Below are 15,576 nucleotides of genomic sequence, written 5' to 3'. Positions count from 1 at the left end.
CATCAACAAAAGGGAAGTGTTTAGCTTTTATTTCCACAGGTTTTACATAAATATTAAGCATTACATTTGGGGAGGGTTTAGGTTGGAAAAGAAAAGGGCAAAACTTTGCCCTTATCTTCAGAACATACTTAGCTCTGAATAGGCTAGAATTGTTTAAGTAAAAATATGCCTTCTACAGTGGGACTCTGGTTGGATCATTCAAAAGAAATGAGCCTTTTTCATTTCACCCGGGCAGAATTTCATTAATTTCATCCAGCCATTGCACAAGTTAAAAAATGCTCTCAGGAATGCCTGGGTGGCTCAGTTGGTTAAGCAACCAACTCTTGATTTCGGCTCAGGTCATGAGCTCATGGTTGTGGGATTGAGCCCCAGGTCGGGCTCTGTGCTGGGTGTGGAGCCTGCTTAAGATTTTCTTTCTCTCCCTCTGTTCCTTCCCAGCTTGAGCATGTGCATGCTCTCTCTCTCTCAAAAACAAAACCAAAAAAACTTTCTCATGAGAGACTTGTGACATCTCTAATTCCTAGATATAGCCAGAGATTTGTGAAGATTAAAGTCTCTGCTTATGAAAACTAACTAGATACAAAGATCAGATGTCTAATATGAGACACAAGACCTTAAAATACAAGCTGGCAAAGATAAAGGTAGGGAACGGTGTGAAAGCTGGACCTACTGACCCTCTATGGTGGGGCATTTAGTTATACCTGCTGTTTGAGCTGCTGTACCAGACGATCCTTCTCCCGCTTCAGTGCAGCCACTTCCTCTTGGGTCTTTTTCTTAGAGGATGAAAGCTCCAGAAGAGCTATGTTGGCATCTTTTTCACTAATGGCAGCCAGAAGAGCTTCTTGCCTACAAAATAAGGAAAATTCCAGGGCTTTCATTTATCCTGAAAACAATCCTTTGAAGTTACTATTATTATCACACCATTTTATGGGTGATGAACCCAAAGCTCCGAGAGCTTATATAGCTTGCCCAAATTCACACCAAGTAATGGTGCAGCCAGGAATCCCACTCAGGTTTCTCTGATTGTAATGTCTTTATCACATGTTATACAGACATCTTAATAAAGAGCTCCTATAGTTATAGTTAAACTCGAAAAGTAAACAAAACTAACGACTTTTAAACTAAGAATAATACTGTCACCCATACATTTGACTCATTTAACTTATTCTTTTGATAAGCATTTGGTACCTTCCAGGCAAATTGAGGCATTACTGAAACTGAAAACATTTTTATGTACAGAGTGAATAACAAATTGTAAACATTAGTAGATAGGATTTAGAAAATCAGCCATCTGTTCTTGGAGCATTCTAAACATCCACAATTCTCTTTCTCTCATCAATGCAAATACGTTTCCAGTCATGGCTTTATTTGGCAATGATCTGTGCACTTTGAAACAATAACTTAAACCTTACAGATTCCTTGTGGTTTGGCTAAGGACTTTTTGGTTCACATCCAGAGGAAAAGAAGGTGGGATTTAAAAGAGGGGTGAACAGGAGAAATTTACAAAATAATCAGAATGAAGTTGGTGAACAATTAGTCTCACAGTCAAAAATGCATTCCTCAATAGCACATCTTTTATTTAAGTCATCTCTAAGAAGGCAGATTTGACTTACAGGAACTATTTAAGTGGCCTGAGCTTTTGACCTAAGGAAATGCTGAATCTGAGAATGAACTGCCCAAGTTTAACCTTGCTTCTGTCTTTTGTTAAGATAATTATGCTTCAATAGCAGTCATCTGGAAGAGTTTTAGTTTAGCCACAAACTGGAAGACTATCTTTTGCATATTCTGACAAGGATTTTCTATTTTCTGGATGGGTAGGTCTGGAGAACTCTGAACAAGCAGTACTAACAAATAGAGGATATAGATCAGCTTACATCATGGAAATGAAGATTTGTTTAACCAGTCTTTGCTGTTGGAAGGAAAGAAGATTCTCAGTGACCCCAGTCTAATTTTCTACTGTCCCCACACTCTATATAATTCTAAAAAAATGGCAGATGGCTTATCTCGTGAAGTTCTAATCAACACCAAAGGGATAACAATAGTCTAAATATATCCACTGACCACTTGAAAAAAATGTTAAGTGGTGAAATGAGCTTAAAGGTGGAGGAGTTCAAGTTGGTCTCACTATGCACAATTTCCTGCTGATTGCTGTCATCTGTTCCCTTTGGGGAAGCTCAAAGACTGACAACGCTGGAATGAGAAATGTGTTTTCTCAATAAGGGTGCTGCAGCATTTCTGTGCACCAATAGTCAGAATTACACATTTAGCAGCAGGCAAATAACAGAAGATGAATGAAAGATAAATGACTGTATGCAATTAGATCAAGTAATAAGCATCTTTGCAAATGCGAGATACAAAGGTGATGGGATCTGAGTTCCATTCTGTGCTCAAGGAAAGCCTCATAATGTGAAATAGTAAACATTATTCTATGTTGGTGAAGCATCTTGACCGAATTCCAAATTCTTTTATAAATGATATGCTTGGCCAGCTAGTGCGGTACAGTTAATCTCTGGGGTAAAATGTCACATTCCCAAACTGCAATATGATATAACAGGTGACAATTCAGATTCTAAATTTTAAAATAAAGGATGTGGCACTAGAGTGTGAGCCACCACAATAATGCCTTTTTACTAAGATATATCATTTTAAATCTTTTTCTCTTTTTATATAAAATTCAAATTTTATTATTTCATTTATGTTATTTTTTATTAAGCATTGATAATATGCTACAAACTGCACAGAATAAAACTTCATCTCCCATACCCATTGCTCACAATCACTGAAAATTCCCTAACAGTTTAACATACCATTGTCCTTTCCATTTTAAAAGTATACCCTTGATACTGATTTCTACATGTGTATGTGCCTACAAAGGGCAATTGATAGTCCAGAATAAAATATTTTTATTATATATTGCACATATATATTGGGTAATGTCAGAATCTTTAATGAGTATATTAGTTTTTAGGTTTTTCTTTTGTTTTTGGAAAGAAAGAGATAGTATTGTTCTCTTGTCTACAATTTTGGTAAATTTGAAATGGACAACTATAGGGGAGAACAACTTCATTAAAAATTCAGAAGAAAAAAATTCCAAAGAGAGGCAAGAATATTAAATGTAATAAATAGTAACAGCCATCTAATTTTTGGGAATAAGAAAAATTGTTGTTCTCTCAATACATCTGGTAGTAAAGACCATGGGGTATAGGTGAACTTACGTGGTTAAGTTTTACAGAGAGCACTCAAAAGTGTCAAAACAAAAAAATTTTACCCAACACCCTGCTTTTCAGAGGAAATGGAATTTAGCGTGGAAAAAAAAAAAACAAATTACAAAAATAATCTTATTTCAGTAGCCACTTAACTCTTAAATATAACTGGTTCTTTGGGAACAAAAAGGGTAACTTTGCTAAAAGTAATTTGCATTCATGGAAGAACTGGAAGATACAGAAAACTATAAAGAAGAAAATAAAAATACCAGAAACAGCTCCTTTTTATTCAGAGTCAATTGCTTGAGATGTGGAAGTCACCTATTCAAAATCAAATATGGCTATTTTAAAGAAAATGAACCTTGATGAGGATTAATAATTATTGGCTTTAAGAGTCTTACTAACTCAAGTCTATCTACAGAAGAGGAAGACTGGCTAGTGAAGCACATTCTGACTTCATTTCCCATGAGCCCCGAGGGAGTAATATACGCACATATAATATGAAAGGTAATATATGTATGCCACAGCCCAGAGCAAAATAAGAACTGCAATGCTCTTCCTGCTAAATTACTCTCCTTGTTCTTTTGTTAAAGTCTTTCCCTCAGTTAAAAAAAAAAAATGTATACACAGAACCTTTCAAAGTGATTAGTGACCCCCTACTGCTTGACTAACATGCCATATTACTTGCATAATGAGTGGGTAGTAGCAGAAACCCAACTTTAAGTCATTAAAGAGGTCTTTTCACTCCATCCCTGGTGCTTTAAACTACATAAGAGTTGAACCTGCCCTTTGACCTGAAAAATCTAATAGAATCAAGATGTCTCTAAAAGTACTCTTCTGTGTCATTTGAGCTTCAAGAAATAGTAAGACCACCTCCTTCGTCCCCCTCTCCCTTCTGAGAAATTTTGGAAACAGGAGGCATATACTCAAAGCAAATGGAGCTCAAAATCTTTTTGAAAATGCCTGAATCCTTGAGAACAACAAAACATTAGACAGCTATCGCTAGTAAATAAGAAATATAATCAGTGTTGGAATGATGGTGGTTAATTTAACAGTGAATCCCAAATATGTGTTTTTAGTAGAAACACCAGACAGAAAAGGAGTGTGGATGAAGGGATGCCACCAAGGTTTATTTTTCCCTCTTCCTCCAACTGGATATTTCAAATTGAATGATTACACAATCAAGTTTCACAAACTCCTGAAAACATTGGGAGATCAGATGAAAGCAAGAATACGTCAGTTGCTTTGGATGTATTATTGTCATGGACATGTAAACATAAATCTACTTCAATTTTAAGATAAATCTGAAATCTAGATTCTCATCGATGCCTCCTTGATTCTAATGCCTCCTTTACTTGTTATTTAACCATTTAACTATCCAGAGTGAGTAGTAAACTACTGTGATATCTCTTCCACTCTTCCATCAATGAGATGAAAAAAAAAATCCTTTTGATTATTATTTTTTCCAACTTCACTTACAGAGGTCTCAGAGTATGGCACACACACTACCTTAATTAAGCTCAGTAAAAACCAGTTTGCAGGTGAGGCTACTTGGGCAAGCCTGACTGAAATGCCTGACCTTTCAAGCTTCGGTCAATGTCTTATTATCTCCACTGTAGGTACCCAGAAATATCTTTAATGTAGAATGTCAACACTAAATAAAATTTTCCATCTACCATAACAAATTTCTTTCAGTGTTAATTAAATCACCATTATTTCTAGATCCACTAACTGACAACATCTAAATAATTTGAGTTCTTTGCTTTTCATAACCAATATTCACATTTTGCTGGTTCTTCCTTTCTAATAATTTTTAATGATATTGTGGCTTTGTATCTCCAGATTCACTATCATAGTCACTACCATCCTTTTATCATGGGTCAATATCATTCTTGAACCCATTCTGATTTCTCTGTCCTTGTATAATGTCCAACTCTCCCAATTCATTTTAATCTGGTTTCTTACCACATCAAGTGCTTTGGCTTAATATTTAACCAGCTACAATTTTCAACCCATTTCTTCTTCACTGTCCTTCAAGGACCCTACATCACTGAGTTACCACTTTTCACTCAGATTTATGCTATGCTTTCTACCTGAAATGCCTGTAGCTTTCTTGCCTTTAAAACCTGACTCCTCACTTGACAGCTAACTTTTCTCTATTTAGCATTTCCTGTCAATTCACAGTTTAAATGATACTAACAGGTATGTGCTCTGTAAATATCAGTCAATTCATCTACATGTGCAGGGCTGGCTTCCCCAACTATATTATGTTTATGGCTTATATCTTTAAATTTTTCTTCTAATGTGTCTATGGGTTTGCTGGTCTTTCAATTTATTAGCTAACTTAATTTTTTTAAGTTTTTATTTTTAATTGTGATAAAATACACATAACAAAAAGTTTATCATTTTAACCATTTTTAAGTTTACATTCGGTAGTGTTCCATACATTCACACTGTTGTGCAGCCAATCTCCAGAACTCTTTATCTTGCAAAACTCAAACTGTAGCTGTTAAACAACTCCCCATTCTGCCTCCCCAACCCAGCTCCTAGCAATCACCATTTATTTTCTGTCTCTATGAATTTGATCTCTCCAGGAACCTCATATAAAGGGAATCCCATTGTATTTGTATTACTGTGTCTGGCTTACGTCACTTAACACAGTGTCCTCAAGGTTGGTCCATGGGTAGCATGTGTCATAATTTCCTTCTTTTTTGAGGCTGAGTAATAGTCTACTGTAGGTATACACCACGTTGTTTATCCATTCATCAGCTGATGGGACTTTGGGTTGTTTTCGCCTCTGGCTATTGTAAATAATACCCCTATCTTTAATTTTTAAAATATACTATTTTCCTTCTAGAGTCTTAATTCATGGCTTTGAACACCAGAAGCTTGTAAGCATAATTAATTTTCTGTATTTCATGTGCCTAAAAATTTACAATTTTTTTCTTTTATTTGGTATGAGTTACTCTCTATACTTTGGTATTATTATTCACCAGTGTTCCTTTTTGCCTAAAGCCTTTATTTTGAAATAGCTGGAATGCAAGATCCATAAAGGCAGAATCTTCATCTGTCTTGTTCACTAATATACCCCAAGTGCCAAGAATAGTTCCTGGCATGGAGTAGGTACTTCACAAATGTATTCTGAACTAATACCTCTTTCAACTCTGACTCCATTTCTATCCAATGTGGTGGTTTGTTTTCCCAATTATTCCAATGTATTCCCTTATTTTAAAGCTATGTTTCATTGTATTTTTAAAGTGGGGTTTTTTTTGGGGGGGGGGTGGGCCCCAGTAGCATGGAAGGCAAATGAGCAGTGAGAACAGGGAAAAATTTGAAAATATGAAAGAAACCAAGACTGGAAAGAGACACTAACTTTGGCTAATTTACATTTCATTTAAAGAAAGATTTGTTTTACTCTAAGTAGACAGATGACAACTAGAGTTGTAGGCTCAATTCTGGATGACATAATTTAAGATACAGTGTTAGAGGGTATCCAAAGGAAGGTGACAGGATAGGGTTATAAAAGGGCATGTTAATCCAAAAAGATTTATCCATACAACATGATAATGGCTGTCCGAATAACAAGAGCAGGAATAGCAGAAATAAGACATTTAATGTGTATTCCTCTAGAGGGCACAAATGGCACTGAAGGGAGGAAAGTCACAAAGAGATTTCAGTTTATATAAAATGAACATCTAATGTGTTAACTTTTGTTAATAAGTAGAATTGGGAGGCCTAAAAATTGGTAGAGCTTCCCATGACTGGGTGTTTGGAGAGCTTATTAGAGATACTGTATAAATGGTTTTGTTTTTGAGTGGTGTGTCTACCCTCTTTAACTGTAAGATTTCAATATAACTAATAAGATGATAAGATAATAAATGGTAAGTGCCAATAAATCATATGGGTTGTGGATGCTCAAGGAATACAGTAGACAAAGAAATCACCTTAGGCCGAGGACATAGGAATTGAGAGGGACCTTATTCTGACAGAGATAATGAAAAAGACAGAAAAAGTGGCAAGTGTAAAAGCACAGGCATATGTGAGGACACATGGCGTAACTGGATTAGAGGGTTTCTATGGGGAAAGGAAACAATGAGAGAAGCTGAAAAGGTGGCTTTGAATCAGAGTAGAGATGGTCTGGAATAGCAGAAAGGAATAAACATGGATTATGAAATCCTTGAGGGTTCGGACCAAAACTTGACGTATAGGGCTTACTCAAAATACTGAATAAAGAGTAACTTGATTTTGATAAAATGGAAGCACCAAAAGTACTAGAAAAGTAAAATAGAGGTTTAGAAAGACTGATTCAGAGGCAAAGAGGGGAGACTGGAATGGATGATATTCAAAGCAGAAAGGTTAGGATGCTATTGCTGGAGATTTATTACGAATCAAATTCCCATATTACAAGAATAACTTTTAAGGAACAAAGAATAAAATTATGTCTAAATTTTGGATTCAAGATCACATGTGGGACGATGATAAACTGATATATTATACAATGAATATGAAATATAAAATAAATATCACATTTATGTTTTGATGCTGGAAAGTAACTTTCAAATGTCACCAAACAGAGACTATCTTAGGGCATTTGATCCAATAGTGTCTGCTTGGGTTCTGCCTTGTGTAATCTTCATACATTACAGTAGCCAGGCCTTTGCCCAGAACAATGTGGAATCTTCTCAATCTTCTCTTGCTTTATATCTACTGCCTGAAATAAGGGAAGAAAACTGATTTATATTAGGAAATACACTGACATAAGAGTGGGTAGAGGAGCTATCCCAATACGGACTACCTTATTTTTCAGAAGTCCTTGAAAAGAATCAAAGTTAAAAGAAACTGGTAGTAGTTATAGCTTAGTAAGTACGGTTGATTAAACAACATTTTGCAGGGAAAATCTGTATTCAGTTTTTCTCCTCACTTTTTCTAAAATATGAGGGTTTTGATATCTCCACACACTACAGATTATGACAAGTTTGGAAAATTTAGTTCGACTGTGACATTATTGACACTTCTGTTATGAAGCTTTGCCTGCTTCTCAGACTGGCAAAAAACTTGATGTTTGTATCTACATTTGTTTGAAAAAAATAAAAGCTCGTATCTTTTCCATTTGTTTTAAAAAATAAAAATTAATTGTAATCTAATCCACAAAGAGAAAGGAAATCAGAGGTTCCCAGAGGTTGGAGCTGAGGGCTGCAGACTGACTAGACAGGGAAGCAAGAGAACTTTCTGGAAATGTATTATAGCTTGACTATGGTGGTTGTTACACAGTGTATACATTTGTCAAAACTCCTATACTGTACCCTTAACATGTATACATTTTATTGTATTGATATTGTAACTTAATAAAGTTATTTTTAAAGTCATTAAGATTTCCTTGGCTCAGAGCCTGGAGCCTGTTTCCGATTCTGTTGTCTCCCTCTCTCTCTGCCCTTCCCCCATTCATGCTCTGTCTCTCTCTGTCCCAAAAATAAATAAAAAAAAAACGTTGAAAAAAAAATTAAAAAAAAAAGGGGCGCCTGGGTGGCGCAGTCGGTTAAGCGTCCGACTTCGGCCAGGTCACGATCTCACGGTCCGTGAGTTCAAGCCCCGCGTCGGGCTCTGGGCTGATGGCTCAGAGCCTGGAGCCTGTTTCCGATTCTGTGTCTCCCTCTCTCTCTGCCCTTCCCCCGTTCATGCTCTGTCTCTCTCTGTCCCAAAAAAAAAAAAAAAAAAAAAAAAAAAAACGTTGAAAAAAAATAAAGTCATTAAGATTTTCTAAAAGAGGAATGTTACACAGCAAACACAACAACAATAAGCACAATGTATTTTTTCATTATGGTAAAATATACATAACATCAAATTTGCTTTTTTAATCATTTTTTAGTGTATGATTCTGTGGCACTGTATATTCACAATGGCCTGCAACCATCAAAATCATGATCTTTCTCCAGAACTTTTTTTTTCCAACTGAAACTCTGTATCCATTAAACACTATCTCCCCATTCCCTCTTCCCCCAGCCAGGGCAACTACCATTCCACTTGCTTCTCTACAAATTTAACTACCCTAGTTAACCTGATAAGTAGGACCAGGTAGTATTTGTCCTTTTGTATTTGGCTTATTTCATTTAGCATAATGTCTTTAAATACAATGTATTTTTATTCCCCCCAATTTAAGTGACCTTTAAGATAAAATATACACTGTTAAGTATTTTTCCCAAGTCTTCTTTCAATCTTCTTTTCTTTACTCATGTTTTGAAACAAGAAAATCAGATCTCTAAGAATCTATGCCTTTTATTCAGTCATTGTTGGACTAGGAAGTGGCGGTGGCAAGAGGCAAAATCTGACGGACTGAACAGATGGGGAAAGGTCTGAGGTGGAAGCACTGACAGGACTTAGTGAATGAAACTGGCCTTCTGCTCTCCCTTATTAAGTCTAGTTTAAAAGTATAATATAGAAACATGGTTTCAGCGCTACATCTACAGACTGGAAGTAACTTAGAATTTCTGTGAAAAAATTGTTTTCTGTCAATGTTAACAGTCATTTACAGTAATACTAAAAATCTGTTCAAGAAATAGAAGGTAATATTTATAGAAGTTCTACTATTTGGTTAAACTTGAAATAAATATTAAATTACACAAAAGCTTCTCTGCAGCTATAAGACACCACCACCTGAAAAAGTACTAGCAACAGAATAAAACAATCTGGAGATAAAAGGTCTAATAAAGAACTTCATGCAAAAATAGAATGGCTTCCTTTTAAGAAACACCAGAATCCAGCTCTTCCTCCATGAATACTTTAAGTAAAATGCAGCTTCCCTGACTGTAAATAAGGTCTCAATAAACTCTGGACGTTCTTTCTACTCTTTCTCCCCTTGTTTCGTAATGAAGAATCAGCTATTAGTTTCATCCTTTATGGGGCTGATTAGCTGACAATAAGTAAAAAGTTCAAAAACTACACCTTCAACTCAATAAATAATCACAATCATATAAATGATGCATTATGTGGTGCAACGCTCCAGAGTTTTGCTTTCCTGGAGACACTTTTATAAAACCAATTTCATGAAAATTCTAAATAGTAAAATAGACCATATACCTGGAATCTAAAAACTAGAAATTAAGAGATCAGAATTAGTCTCAGAATATGTATGTGTGTGTGTGTATATATATATATATATATATATATATACACATATATATGTATATATATATTGTTTATTTATATTAGAGAGACAGAGTGTGAGCGGGGGAGGAGCAGCGCGCGCGCGCTCTCGCGAGACAAAGAATCTGAAGCAGGCTTCAGGCTCTGAGCTGTCAGCACAGAGCCTGGTACCGGCTTGAACTCACAAACCCTGAGATCATGACCTGAGCCAAAGTCAGCGCTTAACTGACTGAGCCACCAAGGCGCCCAACTCAGAACACATTCTTTAAAAAAATGCTAGAAAAAAAGGATTACTTTAAGATAATATCTACTCATTTAATGTGTCATTTTACTTGATTAGAATATGATCCACTGAAAATTTACAGAATCCACATTAATTTGTAAAATAATGGTACATAGTACCTATCTTTAAAAGAAATCTAGAGGGGCGCCTGGGTGGCTCAGTCGGTTAAGTGTCCGACTTCGGCTTGGGTCATGATCTCACGGTCCGTGAGTTCGAGCCCCGCGTCGGGCTCTGTGCTGACAGCTCAGAGCCTGGAGCCTGCTTCAGATTCTGTGTCTCCCTCTCTCTCTGACCCTCCCCTGTTCATGCTCTGTCTCTCTCTGTCTCAAAAATATACAAACATTAAAAAAAAAATTAAAAAAAAATAAAAGAAATCTAGAGCTATAAATTATTCAAATACCAAACTGTATATAAAATGCATCTACATAATCTCCATATTAAAAGATTCTAGTGAGTGATGTATTTTTTTGTGATATCCAGATATGCAGAGATCAAAACTCCCTTCAATATTTTATGCAGTTGGTTGAGCGTCTAACTCTTGATTTTGGCTCAGGTCATGATCCCAGGGTCATGGAATGAAGCCCCACGTCAGGCTCTGTGCTGAATGTAGAGCCTGCTTAAGATTCATTCTCTCTCTCTCTTTCTCTCTGCCCTTTCCCCCTGCTCATGTTCCCGCTCTTAAAAAAAAAAAAAAAAAAGTGTACTTACCACAATGAAATTAAAATGAACTACAACTTCTAATGAAACAGATACAGAAAGGAAAACAATATCATTTAGGTAAGAATTTAGACTTTGTTCTTTATGTAGTCACAGTTCATTAGAGTGAGTTGTCCCTATCTCTGGTTCTGTATAGAAGTGATTTCTACCTAATGTCCAGCTATTTCCAGAGAGAACTCATATAAATAAAAACATATGTTTTATTTGATCTAAAATGACTCACTGTTCATGCTACAATTCCTCATGCTACAATTATTGATGTTCATCTTAAAAGAAAAAAAAAAGACTCCACCGACCCTACTTTTCCCTAAACTTCTATGCCTTCTCTTTTTCCCTCCTGGTCAAAATTTTAAAAAAACTCTAATAGAGTTCTAATTAAAATTATGGATTCCTTATTTCAAGATGGCAGACCAAAAACATCTCAGCTCCCTTCTCCTTTAGAAAAATCACTCTCAAATATCAGGATAACAACAAATAGAAACAAATCCTAACCTTGAAAATACAAGAGTTATGGCAAAGTGTAATATAAAGAGAAAATGGATAAGCAAATTCTTAGAACATGAAAAGCAATCCAAAGTGTCTACTGAGGAAAACAGCTATGAGAGGGAAATAGATTTACCTGCAAAAGCCAAGAAGAGCTCAAGAATGATTAGGTCAATAGCTGTGGAAAGTTGTATAACTTTAAAAATGTTTCAGACTTGCCTTACAAATAATGGTTCTCCATTATTTGGTTCTCCAACATAAAATAAATTATTAAAAATGGGAGTCTCTGCTCTACTGCTGACCTACTACACCTGAATTTCAAAGGATGGGCATCTATAACTTTTAAGAAGCAGTCAAGGTAATTTTGAGACCCACTACTTTACAGAAAGATGAACTAATTTAAAAGACCAACAGTAAGGTATTATAGGTACCCCTGATTCCTCACATGCTTGCCAAGCCTCAATTTTTATTTAGTATTTGCATTTACTGTTCCTAATTCAATAAATACATAAAAACCTTCTAATTCTATAGTGAAAATAACCAGTTATTTTAAACTCTTAAGTTCTGATGATACTGCAGACATTAATAATATTGACCAGCACTGGACTCAGAAATATCATGCAGAGATGACTTCTGCAGTGTAATTCTACCCAACAGATTATTTGAAAAAAGGTTTAGGCAAACATCTCATAATGCATTCATAGGCAAATTTCCTCCTTTATGGCAAGGGCCATCACAAGACTGACAGGTGAACTCAGAATCTTCTACTTCTAAATCTCTGTCTTTAAAAATAGCTGGCAGTCAAGGGAGTTTTTGTTGGGGATTATTCAAATCCTATCAAAATCCCTAGTGAATTATGTTCTTAAACCCACTGATTTCTGCTGGAAGTGCTGGGGGTGGGGGGAACAGCTTAGCATGAGCCTCAAGAGATGAAGCTAAGTGGTGGGTTCACAGTAACATCTGGGGATGATATGTACAAAAAGATTTATATTGTTTTTTTTTTATTTTGTCTTTACTGTTTCATAATAGTATGTCTGTTCTGCCTCAAGGTTAATGGTGTAATATGAACAGAAAATTTCAGAATATGAACCTCTCTTATAATGATGTAGTCCCTTCAAAATAAGGCACACCTGTTATTGTCCTACTCACACTTTCAGGCTATACCATTTATTGTGTCTTCTTAAGGATGTCTCTATTTCCAAAGGAAAATAAACTCTTAACATTGTTTCTCAGAATTCAAACTCCAGCATACCTCCATTTATTTAGATGTCTGTTTTAAGAATTATTGAATGCTTTAAGCAATTAATCCCTGTACTTTGTCACTGTCCCACTGTTTAGTTAACCTTTTCCAGTCATAGATGGATAACATGTCCATACCAGCTGTCCACACTCTGCTACCGTGGAAGCTTGCTTTTTTTTTTTTTTTTAAACTTCCACTGCATTCCAAGTCTGTTTGCTATGACATTTGCTAGAAGAATGCCGATGGTATCATGGCACTCATTTCTCCACCTTGCAGAATGATCCAGAGCTAAGTGTGTCTTGATTTCACCAAATATCCAATATCCAACATTATACATAACATGTAACGTTTGAATTGTTGGTACACTGCCTGAAAAAAGTGGGTACTGTTCCCATGACTAAATACTCACAATATTCCTCAGGTTATAGATGAAATATATAAAATTTGCAGGCATATAGATTACTAATGTGAGGTGTGCTGAGAGAGGACTAGAGATACTGGTGTTGCTGAGATCTTGAAGGCGATCAAAAGCATTTATTGGCCAAAATAGACGAAAACAAATTCAGTAATTTATTACTTTCCTCTGTTAATTATTCAACAATTGTATTATCCATCTGCTATTAATTTGTTGGCAAAAATTGTAAGAGCAACTCCTCTCCAACACAGCTTTGGAATGAAACATCTGGTGGAGAAATTCTATAGGCATGGGCAAGGAGTTGTGCCTGCATTTGGCAGATGAATTATTATTGTTGCCAGCTTGGATGATCCCACCTTCTCTGCATCTCTTCTTAGGTTCTAGCTACTTGTAAAATGCCAAACATAATTTGAAAAGCATGGTTATTATACCTAATTTTTCATATATATATATATATGGCATATGATTACAGTAGGCATAAAACAATGGGAAATGCAGAATTTTCTGATAAGTGTTTTTTGACATTTTCTGCATAGCAATGGTATTATTTTTAGTAGGAAAAATATTACTCAAAAGTAGTAAAGCAATAAACATCACTGCTTACTAAGTCACACACTTACTTCTCAAAGATATAGGAAAACGACCACTGAAAATATATATATTTTTTTAATATTTATTTTTGAGAGAGAGAGAGAGACAGAGTGTGAGCTGGGGAGGGGCAGAGAAACAGAGGAACACAGAATCTGAAGCAGGCTCCGTCCAGGCTCTGAGCTGTCAGCACAGAGCCTGACATGGGGCTCGAACTCACAAACCGTGAGATCATGACCTGAGCTGAAGTCGGGATGCACAACTGACTGAGCCACCCAGGCCCTGAAAATATGATTTCGAAACAAGTTTTGGGATTTTACTATATGTAAACTTAAATAAAAAATTTGGGTCGGGGACTCCCGGCTGGCTCAGTCAGAGGAGTGTAAGACTGTTGATCTCAGAGTTATAAGTTTGAGCCTCATACTGGGTGTAGAGATTACTTAAATGCAAACACACACACACACACACACACACACACACACACACACACACACAGTAAAGATTTTAAAACTAGAGAAAATGATAACTATAACTGATTATATTTTGTTTATAGCCTCTGGGCCTCTTCCTCCTCAATTGAATATTTTATTTCTCTTAGAGTCCCTCTACTTTGTCTTATGTTATAGCAATATATGCATTTTCTCTATTTCTGAAAGCTGATTGATGGCATAAATGTTATCAAGTCTACCTTCAACTCAGCCAATCTGACTTGGCTATAGCACCTAACTGGTGCCTTCCTTATAGGGGTAATTCCATTTTCCATAGTGCATCCTCTCTATGACTGGTTAGCTCACCTGATCAAAGGAGTAATAAAGACAAGATACCTTCTCTTATTTCCAGTCTGTTCCACAGCCCCAAATTTCACTTCTAGCACACACAGTTGTTCTTTAAGTCAGTATTTCTCAAAAGTGTATTCCACGGAAGTACGGAAAGAGATGTTAACAAATGTCCCATGAAAAAAAGATTTCCATGGTCAAATAAATAGAAGGAACACTGGGCATAATAGTACCCTGGTGAAGAACTCACAAGAGCTTTTTATGGTGTAGGTTACACATCTTTAATGGGAGGCTACATTTTAAAGCAGGGGTAGCCAAACTACTGCCCACAGGCCAAATCAGACTAACCATCTGTTGACATACAGCCTGTAAGCAAATAGCTTTTACATTTTTAAGTGGCTGAAACCACAAAAAGAAAATTATTTTTTTCTAAATGGTTAATTTTATGTTATGGGAAATTTACCTTATTTTTTAAATGTTTATTTATTTTTGAGAGAGTGAGAGCAAGTAGGGGAGGGGCAGAGAGAGAAGGAGATGGAAGATCCAGAGCAGGCTCTGTGCTGACAGATGAGAGCCCGACATGGGGCTCGAACTCACAAGCCCTGAGATCATGACCTGAGCCAAAGTTGGATGCTTAACAGAGTGACCACCCAGGTGCCCCCCCCAAAATACTTTTATGACATAATGTCATTTGTAGTATATTTTATGAATATGATTTGAAATGCAATTTT

The 15,576-nt window shown here is 36.1% G+C and overlaps 1 protein-coding gene across 13 annotated transcripts in view; it reads right to left on the bottom strand.

Annotated features, from left to right (window-relative positions):
• ERC1 (ELKS/RAB6-interacting/CAST family member 1) overlaps positions 1-15,576 on the bottom strand; it is a 520,536-nt gene that overhangs the window by 123,497 nt on the left and 381,463 nt on the right. For all 13 annotated transcript variants that reach the window (XM_040462885.1, XM_040462876.1, XM_040462881.1 and 10 more), the window contains one exon: positions 702-846. In XM_040462885.1, coding sequence (XP_040318819.1) covers positions 702-846 — 145 coding nt within the window. The remainder of the gene's footprint in view (positions 1-701; positions 847-15,576) is intronic.

Source organism: Herpailurus yagouaroundi, unplaced genomic scaffold (genome assembly GCF_014898765.1).
Source record: "Herpailurus yagouaroundi ecotype Mexico unplaced genomic scaffold, PumYag 355, whole genome shotgun sequence".
In the NCBI taxonomy this organism is placed as follows: Eukaryota; Metazoa; Chordata; class Mammalia; order Carnivora; family Felidae; genus Herpailurus; species Herpailurus yagouaroundi.
Note: the sequence above shows the minus strand (reverse complement) of the source record. Positions and strands in the feature narration are given on the sequence as shown.